The sequence below is a fragment of the Cydia strobilella genome, chromosome 10, assembly GCF_947568885.1.
Source record: "Cydia strobilella chromosome 10, ilCydStro3.1, whole genome shotgun sequence".
Taxonomy (NCBI): domain Eukaryota; kingdom Metazoa; phylum Arthropoda; class Insecta; order Lepidoptera; family Tortricidae; genus Cydia; species Cydia strobilella.
The window spans coordinates 5,516,201-5,529,561 of NC_086050.1; the positions used below are offsets into that span (position 1 = coordinate 5,516,201).

A 13,361-nucleotide genomic window follows, 5' to 3' on the forward strand; every position below is an offset into this window, starting at 1 on the left:
ATTAAAGGTGTTTAGATGGAACTTGACTTGTTATTTACTGATGTGTTCTGTTTTTGCCTGAAAATGAATTCTCAGTAAATTATAATAACACTACTTTGAACTCGTGCTTGTGCCTATGATAATAGATAATAGTTGAGCATAAATAGGTAGAGATCGTGATCAACTAATAAAGCTAATGTACGAGTAGGTATAATGCTCTGGCTAATTAAATATTATTAAACAGATAAATTACCTATCCGTTGAAATTACCTACCAAAACAAAGTTTGGAGAATACGTTATTATAATGTAATAAATACATTTTTACTTTGGCCTTAAAAGGATTTTCACTAAATGATATTCAAAATTCCGAATATTCATATTATTAAATAACACATTTGTTATTCGAAATTCTCAATTGAACCGTGTTGCACCATTAATTACGAATGTATATTCAATCAGCCCGCTGGCTTCCGATGTATTTTGAATTTCGCCTGCAGTTTGATCGAGCAAAAGCTGAATAATGGCTACGAGTTTTACGTCAGACCCGTCAGACCAACGCCTTCGCTGCGGTGCGTTCAGGATATCGTGTTTTCAGTGATAATTATTACGCAACTCTACACTGGCAACACTGGCTGGTGGTGAATTAAAACGAGCAGCCGGAGTGCAAGCGGCCTGTGTCCAGCCGTGTTGCCCATTAGAATACGTATCAGGTTTGTGCGGACGAGTAATGCACGTTCGCTCATGTTCTTTAATTAAACCACGAACCTATATCGATTTATAAGCCTTTAGCTAGTTGAATTAATCATCACTGAACTTATCTACTTGAACGGTTTCAGGTGGTGGCTAACGGTAAATACCTATCAGATATCAAACAAAATAGCTTTTGATTCTACCCGGTAGCTGGAATTCTTAACTAGCTATATTATTAAATGTTGACACGACATACATCGCTCGATAGTAAATCTAATCGAAAATACTGGACATACTGAACTGAATAAGAGCTTTTTAAAAGGAACCATTTTCAAAGTTGGTTCGTCAGACGGCCCTATTAAACAAAGATCCCTAAATAGATACTTAATGAGATTAATGAGGGACCTTAATTTTCCCACGCTAAATATATTAATACTTTGTGTAACTCTTTGTGACATTGGAGCCCAATTAGACGACCGGTGGCCATCTTGTCTGAAATATAACCTGTCTGTCCACAGCCTGCACACGACATAATTAAATAAGGTTATTTAGGCGCTCGTATGACAAAGAAGCTACTGTTACTAGCTGCCATAATGAAGGTGTCTAAGGACGGTACCCGTGTAAAGTTTACGTATGTAAAATTCCCTTTGTTTCTAGATGAGATGACGTATCTTGTATCAGAAGGTATCTAATGGACGTTGAACTACAAACGTTATTACTTTCATTTTGCTTTTCTCTTATAGAAAATTTATCGAACTAAAACTGATTTCTCGAAGGCTACACGTACACGTACCTACACTTGAAATTATTAATTACCTACATTTGAAATTTTATTAATAACTAGTGTCACACTTTAATGTTTTTTTTAAGGTTCCGTAACTCACAAGGAAAAACGGAACCCTTATAGGATCACTTTGCTGTCCTTCCGTCTCGTCTGTCTGTCAAGACTCTTTATCTCGGGAACGCGTGGAGGTAGGTATCGAGTTGAAATATAAACCATATACTCAGGTCTACTGACCCTTGAAGCTGTGAAAAAATCAAACTTCTAAGTTAACGTAAAAAAAGATACGGCCGTTTATGCCCCAAAAAACGTGTATTTCGACACTCTCAAGTAAAACAAAATTGATAGGGTACTTCCCGTTGACCTAGAACTATAAAATTTGGCAAGTAATATCGTCTTACACAACAAATACAGGGAAAAATCCGAAAACTGTAAATTTGAGTGGGCGAGTCCGACACGCACCTGGCCGGTTTTTTTTTTCAATTTAATCATTCATTAAAAAAATACCCCTCTTTAGTCAGCTTGGACTTTTACACATCAATGCCAGCCATTGGCCTACGTTAGGTTATGTAATTCTTTTTTTTTAATACCACCACCACGTCGGTGGCAATCAAGCATACGGCCCGCCTGATGGTAAGCAGTTACCGTAGCCTATGGACGCCTGCAACACCAGAGAATCCAGAGACATTACATGCGCGCTGCCGACCCTAGTTCAATTCTCTCTAGTTCAAAGTAGTTTTGGTGTTTTTTTAATTATTATTATGTTCGTCCTTTACATAATCTCGGGACCATGGGGTCCCGGACATTTGGAAGGCGTGCGTGGGGCCGAAGCCAACACGCAGAGGCCCCTTGTAAAAAGACAATTTACTCTAAAAGGTGATGTGACACCAACCGACGATTATCCCTGTATGCACTATAGTAGTGCACCCAAGGACAAGCCCCGGTTAGTGCAGGACTATTGCAATGATAAGAAACAAAATAAACTAGGCTATTGTGTTGAGATGTTAGTGTACTGGTTACCGGGTCTATGGAAATACTATGGCACCTGCCCCAATCTATGTTTAAAAACACGAAAAAAATGGACAGGTGGTGACTCGCCAACTCACAATATGAGTCCCCGAAAACGGCCGCTCGCACGGAGCCACAAGGGGACAACATCGCGTGAGTGGCTCAGGGTGTGGAGAGGTGTGCACCGCTTTCTACCCAGTGGCTGTAAACACTCACAGCCACTGTGCCAACTCGCGTCTTATGCATATTTCACTTCCACCCTGCGAGCATATAGCTCTGACACCCCACTCTGGACGGCTGGTAAAGGCAAGCCAGAGGTGAGACTCCTGCGGCCCCTGCTCAGTGTTCACTCCAGCCGGCCAATGAAAGCAAGCCGGAGGGAGGGGCCTGACCGACTCGGGGGTATGGGACCCAAGGGACGTCACTTCCCATTCAGCTCGCCACAAGCTGCCCTGGGGGCTAATTATTATTATTATTATAAACTGATCGGCGATTGGCCTTAGTACACCTGATGGAAAGTGAAGACAGGGCCTAAGATGGAGCTCACCGGTTCAGTAACAACAGCCTATTCACTCTTGTTTTAAAGAGACCGAGTTCAGTTTGGTTCAGCGACTTCCAAATGTAACAATTTTGTAGTTTTTTCAACGGATAAGTACTTAATCAACAATCTTATGTTCTACATACCTATATGAAACTAATTTTTTCGAGTTTAATGTATCACAATTGTAACAAGTGCTGTCAACGTATTAGTAACTAACGTGACATCGGCTTCTCATTACAATTTTTATTTTTCGCTGGCACAAATATTTCTTGAGTTACACACCGCGTTGAATCACGGTTTAGTATTCTTACGAATTTATCGCGATCGGCGGCGATAAAGCGTAAGAAGGTCATCGTGGCGCCATTTATTTAAATAAATAGCTTTTTTATTTTAAAATAAGCTTCTAAATATAACAGTTCAATGTCCGTTGGTCACAAAAAATGTTAACATCTCGTAGACAGTGAAGGGGAAGGTAAAAATATAATGGCCAAGGACCATCGATTTCAGCGTACCGTAAAATCAGGTAACTTTAGTCCACAACTTACTATGGTCCAAATTCGAGTTCCAGTAAAATATGTATAAGTATTTTTCAAATTATGTTGAGTATATAATATAAAAAGAGCATTAGTGTATCTATTAAGCTCCAAAATAAATATAACGAGTACAAATGATAAAGGCTCGTTAAGAATCAACGTTAAAAACTGGACCATAGTTGTACTTAAGGACTATAGACCTGAGTTTACGGTAACTATAGGACCTATTTTTGACCTTGTCCGACAATAACTAACATAAAAACGGAAACCTTTTCTCAGCCCTTATGGATCTTATTCACGTGTGTAAAATGCTTTCAAGTTTTGTTTCAAATGTCAGAAATAGGAAAATAACGTTCAATATTAAATTTCAGTGTTCATCTAGAGAATTCGTAGAACCAAAACGGATGAATCTGTTATATTCAGACCCGACTGTATGTATAGGGATACAGTATGCAACACAAGTAGCAAAAATGATGAGGTGTTTAAAATGATCTTCATTTTTCCTTAGAACACCCTGCCCGCTAGCTAATTACAAAGATACACACACGCCCTGCTTTACTGAGACAGGACGGTTTTTAGCTAATACTAGCGATTGTTACCAGCGCTGTTCTAATCCTTGAAAAAGCGGTTAGCCATTAAGGTTAATAAACTTATTTTGTCTGTTCCAGGAGTTCGCCGAAACGGCTATGAATGAACTTCTGGGATGGTACGGGTACGAGCGGCTCGAGTTACGACGATGGGCTGCGTCACGCGCGCGCGGGGCCAGCCCTGAGCAGGCCAGCGAGCATAAGAGCAAAGGTAACTAACTGTTAGAAACGGCTATGAATGAACTTCTGGGCTGGTACGAGTACGAGCGGCTCGAGTTACGAAGATGGGCCGTGTCACGCGCGCGCGGGGCCAGCCCTGAGGAGGCCAGCGAGCATAAGAGCAAAGGTAACTAATTGTTAGAAACGGCTATGAATGAACTTCTGGGCTGGTACGGGTACGAGCGGCTCGAGTTACGAAGATGAGCCGTGTCATGCGCGCGGGGCCAGCCCTGAGCAGGCCAGCGAGCATAAGAGCAAAAGGTAACTAGCTGTTAGAAACGGCTATGAATGAATTTCTGGGCTGGTACGGGTACGAGCGGCTCGAGTTACGAAGATGGGCCGTGTCACGCGCGCGCGGGGCCAGCCCTGAGCAGGCCAGCGAGCATAAGAGCAAAAGGTTCATGATAGTAGTATAGTCCGCAGAGGCGGCGCGCACGTGCTACTTCGCCACTGTGCACTCGCTGCTGCAGTATGGAGCTGAGCTTTGGGGTCGCTGTGCAGTGGGAGCGGGTGTTCCGCCTCCAAAAACGCGCAGTCAGAATTATCGCTCGAGTACCCCACGATACCCACGCAAAGCCTCTGTTTATTGAGCTAGGTATATTAACACTGCCAGCAATAGTCATTCTGCATGTGGCTGTATATGTAAGAGTTCATCTGGCGGCATTTAAAACATTTAGAATGTTAAGCTCGTACGAAACGCGGAACGCAGATAAGATTGCGGGTATAAGCCGGACGTTGACCAAGTTATCTAAACTCACCCACGTCATGGGTCCCACTGTCTACAATAAGTTGCCTAAAAACATAATTAATGCTCCAAGCTTGGGCAGCTTTAAATTCCACCTAAAGCAGTGGCTTATCGAGCAATCGTTTTATAGCTATGACGAATTCATTGCGTGTAAGGCATAATGTTTACTATTATCATATGTTAATTCCACCATTTGCAGTATACATTATTATATTGACAATTATTATTAAAACATTTAGTTAATTATTATTGATCAGAACTGTTTGTACCTAATAACTAGATCACTTTTATTGGGAAATCACTATTATTTATTATTTATTATTGACGTGTAAATTGGTTTTATAAATAAATTATTATGATTATGATATTTATGAGGCCCTTAACATCTTAACAGATGATTTAAGCAGCGTCCGTACGTGAGGGACAACGTCTCTTGTGGCTGAAAAGCATGAATCTAGTATAACTGGATCGGTCATGAGGAGTGGGGGAAAATGACCGAACGGGATAGTCTTATGTATCTTTCAGTAGGAGTAGCAGAGAAAGCGCTGTTATTGTTTGTCCTTGTCATAGTTTCACTTTTCCACCGCTGCCACAACCGAGGTTGTGGCAAACAAATAAGTACGTGACATGTCATGTTTGTCCGTTGCTTGTTTAATTATCGTTGTTTTGTATGAAATTGTGCTTTCTCTTATGAAATATAGTGATGGTTAGCGTTTTGAATGCTTGAACTTTGATAAAATACTGGTGAATTGTTCTGTAATCGGCTGTAATAGCCGCTCTGAGCAAAAATATGAGATCATAACCTTTCACACGTAAGTACGGTATTTTACACCTTCCTCTTAACGCAATATGTGAGAATAACATCGTAAAATTACGTTACACTCAAAGCAATGTAGAATCAAACGATTTCAATAAAAATATCACAGTTATTTACGCAAATTAACAAAACATTATTTGTAAAATTATCCGCCCAAATTACATAGGTAGGTAGGAGTCTGAGGTCAGCCATTTTTAAACTTCTTCTTAATTTAGCTGCATAACAATCATGTTAGGGATACCAGATGAAAATATCATAATTTTATGGGTAATTTTGACCTCGAAGTTTTTTCGTACTTCTAATTCCAAAAAATAAATAAACAAATGTTGTGAAGATTAAATGTGGTGTACATTAATTGGTGTGATTGCGATTTGTGATTTCTTTAAATTAAAACCCATAATTGAAGGGAGAGTTGAGGCAAGGAGGCGAGGGGCAGACCAAGGAGAACATACATAGATCAAGTAAAGGAAAAACTCAACGTCGTGTCGTATCAGGCTGTCAAGGAGAAGGCAGAGGACCGACACTTATGGAAATCGCTCCACCGACAAGAGTATAACTCTTAAATATATGATGATGATGATGATGTTTAGTTTTGTACCACCTGCGCGAATTATAGGAGGTATTTCATTGTTTATACGCCTCAAAAGAACGGCCCATTGACATTTTATTTAACAATTTTTTAATACCGTCAAACAAGCTAACTTTGCCTCCAGGGTAATCGCCCCAACGTGATATCAAATATTGGGGTAATTTTTACCAATATGGTATCCCCACGTTTATGACGTCATCTATGTCTATCCCTTACGGGCGCACGCGTATAGCTGGTCTATGTAATGCTAGGTCTATGCTGAAAAGCCAATGCGGGACAGGCATTTGCGACCGCATTTGTGGCAAGTGAAGTAGGGGGCCATCTCGGCAGCAACTTCTGGAGGAGGACCTTGCCTGAAAACGCGCAGAGGTGCCTTCTTTGCGCGTTTTCGGGCAAGGTCTAATATCTAGGTAAATGTAACATTACGAATTTTAGAAAACTATGTAATGGATTATAACGATTCTTTTAAACATGTTTTACCATATTACTTTTCTCCGAAAAACTCCCATTGCCGCAGCTGTAGTCTGTAGTTCCTGGGAACATGACAAACTGAACGCGGCCCCGCGTTTTTTGACGTTGACGGGAAAAAAGGCGGGAAAGAAACGTGCAGGGGTGCCAACGATTAAAATCTGATTCCCGCTACTTAATTTGATTGACCGATCATTCTTGGAATTGGGGCCTGGGGGTTGTACATTATCAATCAATTTATACGTAGTAGTTATAGGGCAGAGTGCTAAACTAGTCATTTATTTATTTATTTATTTTAAACTTTATTGCACAAGAACAAGTACAAAAGGCGGACTTAATGCCTTGAGGCATTCTCTACCAGTCAACCACTGGGCCAAACAGAAATTGTTAAGGTGGGTGCAGTGCGATGCGAAAAAAAAATTTCTAAATATAAATTCTAATACTAACGCCAATATACAAACTAGTAATATTTATAACTATAATACCTTTATAAACTACATAAATAAACAATATAAATACATATACAAACTTATCATATAATATACATAAATAGTCATATCAGTTAATCTTTATGAAACGAAGAAGAATGAGAACATATTCTCTAGCGCCACAATTATTTTATGACATGATCGCTGTGTAGCCTGTGTAGCACTTTAATTAATTTATTTAATATTCTTCTATAATATACCTATTTCACCTTATATTTCATAGAATAAAATTACAAAATTAAAGTGTATACCTGTTATTTGGCCACCCTGTACCTGTACCAATGCAACTTGAGAGCATAAATCGTCGCACTACACATTCTTGTGTATATTCCATGTGAATTGTGATACAAGCTAGGACTAATGAGAATTCAGCTCAAGTTCTTTGCAACGTGATATTTAGGTACCGATTTTAGGCACACGGGGCTCAGGATTTTAATATGAATACGATACCGCCGCGGGCTTACTATTTCTAATGAACACAGACTATTATGTATTACTTTGAAATGCGGTCGCTTTCTAAAGTTAGTTCTTTTGATACACCTGAAGGTATTGTGGTATTAGTTACGTTATGGAAATAAAAGTAGTGCCTAAACCGCAATACGTAAAGGATGACTTACGATAGACCGGGCCGGGCCCGGGCCGATGCGTCTGACATGTAATTTTTAGGGTTCCGTACCCAAAGGGTAAAAACTGGACCCTATTACTAAGACTCAGCTGTCCGTCTGGCCGTCTGTCCGTCTTACTGTCACCAGGCTGTATCTCATGAACGGTGATAGCTAGACAGTTGAAATTTTCACAGATGATGTATTTCTGTTGCCGCTATAACACCAAATACTAAAAAGTACGGAACCCTCGGTGGGCGAGTCCGACTCGCACTTGGCCGGTTTTTTTCTTTGACGGCGTGATCACGTGGTGCTTTCCATAGAAAACGAAGCTCCGGAAGCTCCGGCCGGCCCCGGCCTGGTCTAGAATACAGAGTGCCCTCGGGTAGGGCTATCTATATCCGAATACCTAGTTATTTGTTTTACAAGGGGGCAAAGTTATCGTGCTAATATTGATACCCGAGCAAGCGAAAGATTCCAAAATTGAACCACGAGTGTAGCGTGCGAGCGTCGCGTAGTGGTACGAGAAGTGGAATCTTGAGCATGGCGAGGGTTTCAAGGCACGAGGGTTAAACAAGCACCGGCGTGAAGTTAGCAGCCTAAAGCTGGCAGCCCAAGATAATCCAACCCAATTAAGATGTCATTTTATATACCTCCTGTACACTCACATTTTAAGCATTTTCAAGAGCATATACAACATGTTTTTAAAAGAAATTTCACTTTTTTATCACTACTGTAAGTGTTAAGCCCAAAAAGGGCTAAATTTTTCACAAAACACATAGGGCAGCTAACTTCACAAACAGGCAGCCTAAAACTTTTTCAGAGTTTGTCAAGATTTCGATGAGAAGCTGTCTACATTACACTTTGTGTCTAGTATCGTAAGGAGCGGCATGAAAAACTCTTTCAAATGAGGTATAATTCGTGAACATTGAAAGAGTATGGCTACCTCAAAATCCAGAATAACACCCAGCAGCCTAAAACTTTTTCAGAGTTTGTCAAGATTTCGATGAGAAGCTGTCTAGATTACACTTTGTGTCTAGTATCGTAAGAAGCGGCATGAAAAACTCTTTCAAATGAGGTATAATTCGTGAACATTGAAAGAGTATGGCTACCTCAAAATCCAGAATAACACCCAGCAGCCTAAAACTATTTCAGAGTTTGTCAAGATTTCGATGAGAAGCTGTCTAGATTACACTAATTTGGTTGGATTATCTTGGGCTGCCAGCTTTAGGCTGCTAACTTCACGCCGGTTAAACAAGCTTTGCCTCCGAGTGAAACACAAAATTTTTCACCACCCCAACGCAAGGAAAATACTAACTATGAAAAACCAAAAAAATCTAACCAAATCAAATCTAAATGAACGTAATAAAAAATATATAATTCAAAATCATCATTTAAAAGTCAATTCTACCAGCTAACATAAGGAAACAACTCAAAATATGCATTTAATTAATTTGCCCCACATGTGGATAAAATACAACTTTCTGATTCGTTCTTAAACAATCAAGAGGGCCTTTGCCATGCAGTTGGTGTGGTGAAAAGGATATTAAATTAAACCCCGATTAGGTCCCTCAAGGTACAGAGATAACTGATCCCCCTGCATATAAATTTGTTTGCAGGGGAGTCAACTATCTCTGCATCAGCTGTACAGTTAGCTATATAGCTGCATACACACCCTCTAAATTATTAATTACCCTCCTTCGGCAGTTATCTAACTCAGCTCGGGCAATGATTTTTCTCAGCTCTATTACACTAGCTATTGAAAAACATTCGTGTAAACTTTTTCTAAAAGTAGCAGTGAATGATCGAGCGATGTATCGGATAACCCGGCGGATAGGATTCGTTAGAGCCACGTAAATTAATAAGGCAAGCCGGCGTAATGAGAGCGGTGTTCGGTTGCCGACTAAATGTTGCTTGCTTTTTGTGAAATCTGCCATTTTTGATGTAAGTTTGCGGTCAACGCTTTGGCACATTGGTTGCACTGAGTCGGATTCGTACAGCGTTTTGTTGTATATCAAATCACGCTGTAAATTTATTTCCTGATAATAAACTTAAATACACTGGTACGCCTACCACGAGCTTGTCACAGTTGTCACTGACCTGACGCTGACGCTTGTCACTGATCTGACGCCGACATATTGGCTAACATCTGCGTAACTTACTTTCTATACATCTCGCTCGCACTAATATGCCAAGCACTCGTATACAAGCGAGATGCATAAAAAGTAAGTTCAATCAATCAATCTTTAAGTAGTATGGCTCCATCGGTACTGTCGATGATTTCGCCAACGTCAAAGTGCGATCCACGTGGGATCGAATTAATATTTCTAGATTTTCTTCAGCCAGTGTACGGTAAATAAAATTATGGGCCTCTAGGGCTCTAGCCAGACACGGTTAGAGGTAGAAATACCAAATGCTCTTAGAGCACGACGTTGTTCGGTAGTTATTGTTGTCGTTGTCTCGTAAAACCGATAGCTGGATTTTACGAGAAGCACGTGGACTACCGGCCGTTGACTCCAAAATGGTGGTTAAACACGCTTTGAGATTAATTCTCCATTCACTGCACACTACCAAATTAGATTACTGTATAATAAAGCTATCGATATTACTCTTTAAACAATATTAATGAACAAAAAATAAAGGAATTAATCACGAGGTTACTATCAAGATGGCGTTCGAACCGGAAGTCAAAAAGTAAGTTAAATACGCACACGCTAGCGAATATGTCAGTGTCATGTCAGTGACAAGCTCGTGGTACAGCAAAGTGTAAGCTGTTCGCATAAAAAAAACCGCAAATCGATGAACAGGTTAACCGTTTGGCACACGCATACTAGAGGTCAAAACAAAAATTTTGACCCGCAGTTCCTAAAAAAATATTCCTTAGTGTGGATTCGAGTTCTTTAGGAGTGCAGAACCATTATTTTTTTATATGGAAAATGTTTTTTTTCAAAAACCTATCGCGTGTGGTATCATACGAAAGGGCTTTTTGAGGCGATTCTATAAAAATATACCACATCAGTACATTTCAGCCATTTTATTAAATTAAAACAAAATTAATTTTCAAACAGCGGAAGTTAAGCTTTATGGGGCTTTGTTCGCTGTCATAGTTTTTAGAATGTATATACTTTGTGTTGATAAATAAATGAAAAAAAAAAATATTTGGCATACTAAATAAAATTATAAGATAATTATAAGTAATGTGAGCAGGAGCAATATTTTTCCTTCAAGTCCCATATATATCTTGCGAGCACTACTCATGTTCGGATATATTTGCACCTGTCGCCAATATTTTTATTTGACTAGTTAATTGTTCTGTAAATTCAAGAATGTCACTAAATACAAGGGGTGTTAAAGTTTGGCATGCTTTTTCGTCTTTGTATGAAAACAGATGCCATTCATTTTATTTTTATTTTTATGTAGGTATATATTTCGATGATATTCTGTCGACAATTTCAGGTCTTAGTAATGATTTGACCTTCTTCTTTGGAACCTTGGAGCTTGTTATGACTTTGTGATATGTTTATTCTATTTTTCCTGCGAATACAAAATATTCGTGGCAAATCGTTCGAGTTTCGCAAAAAACATTTTCTTCGTTTTTGCATTAGGGTGCGTATGTGTAATATGTATGCATTAAAATGGTTTATTTTGATATGAATCACTAGCCAAGGGATATATAAATAATATAGTTAGGTACAGTCGGTACAGATAAAATAAGCTCATCTGAAAGTTTTGTGTTCATGTAAAAAACTTTACGGGTCAGGCGTTAGTTCGCAGCATATTTTCCCGGTTCGCATGCAAGACTTACAAAATTAATTGGAGATAGATATCGGAGATGGGAGCTCACATTTTGTTTTTCCTAACTTGTTATATTCGTATAGCTAGCGGATACTTCCATTTTAATTATTGCCAGTTCCTTTAGTAAATATCTTTTCGTATTATGAGCGCTAAACTGAGAATATTGTGGTTTAAATAAAAAGATGTGTATTAATAAAATCTCGATGCTCACAAAAAAAATCGGACAATGTTAATTATTAAATATTAGTGAAAAATAGAAGGAACATTATGTATATTATATTGTTTATGTATATAAGTATGGTATGGTGTTCTAAATTCAGTGAGATATCAAATTGACTTTTTGTCAAATCAAATAAGAAGAACGATAAGGGACAGATTCAAGCAGTTTTGTATTTAAGCGGTTAACTAGTAAATGTGTTAAGTACCTACCCGAAAATCTAAAAAAACCGGCCAAGTGCGAGTCGGACTCGCGCACGAAGGGTTCCGTACCATTACGCAAAAAATGGCAAAAAAATCACGTTTGTTGTATGGGAGCTCTACTTAAATATTTATTTTATTCTGTTTTTAGTATTTGCTGTTATAGCGGCCACAGAAATACATCATCTGTGAAAATTTCAACTGTCTAGCTATCACGGTTCATTAGATACAGCCTGGTGACAGACGGACAGACGGACAATGGAGTCTTAGTAATACGTACGGAACCCTAAAAAATATGATGTAATCTTTGAGTATATACTCAAAGGATGTATAATAGTACTATGTACCTGTAAAGAAATACACTATAGGTAGGTAATATAAAGTTAGGCTATTTTCCGAATTAAAGCAAATGTATACTTACGTATTTCACGACATAGAATAATAAACAATTCTGATAATAATGGACTTTATTTAATAATGGACTTGTCTGAGTCGTCATAATTATCTAATTAGCACTGAAGAGACAAATAAATCCGTTTTTCAATATTCCAGACGAATGTTCCTGGTGCAACAAGAGCATCACGGACAGCGGAGCGCTACAACAGGCCGGGGCAGTGTTTTGTTCAGAACTATGCTTCAGCCAATCGCGACGCGCCAACTTCAAGCGAGCCAAGACTTGTGACTGGTGCCGACATGTGCGGCATACTGTGGCTTATGTGGACTTCCAGGTGTGTTCTCTTTCACTCATGAGTCATATGCAAGAACAGAACAGACAGAGTATACGAGCTGGTGTTTAATCTGAAACGACACGCCGTCTGGACAGGTAAGATCTCTACATTCACTCAAACTATGTTTAAGAGGAGTACAAATCTCCAATAAGATAGTCATTTGTTTTGTGAATATAAGGATCTCTCTCACTCCTTGTTCTTCAGTATATACCTATTACCTACAGATAGCGTCCTCCAACAAGATACGTACGGCAAACGGTGGCTTCAAAAGATTTTTAGATGAGCGCTCTTCACTCCAGTAGAATATTATTTTTTTAGACAGCGCTATAGAAAGTTGGGCTTGTACACCTTATTATCTAAATCTCAGGCATTT

General features: G+C 39.2%; 2 protein-coding genes across 2 annotated transcripts in view; both read left to right on the forward strand.

The window, feature by feature from the left end:
• The window catches only part of LOC134744681 (transmembrane emp24 domain-containing protein eca), a 351,400-nt gene that overhangs the window by 230,717 nt on the left and 107,322 nt on the right, over window positions 1-13,361 (forward strand). The gene's annotated exons all lie outside the window — the stretch shown is intronic.
• Window positions 1-13,361, forward strand: part of LOC134744875 (sine oculis-binding protein homolog) — a 41,188-nt gene that overhangs the window by 23,971 nt on the left and 3,856 nt on the right. Inside the window, exons 2-3 of the mRNA XM_063678815.1 lie at window positions 4,202-4,331; window positions 12,813-12,988. Of these exons, the coding sequence (XP_063534885.1) occupies window positions 4,202-4,331; window positions 12,813-12,988 (306 nt within the window). The remainder of the gene's footprint in view (window positions 1-4,201; window positions 4,332-12,812; window positions 12,989-13,361) is intronic.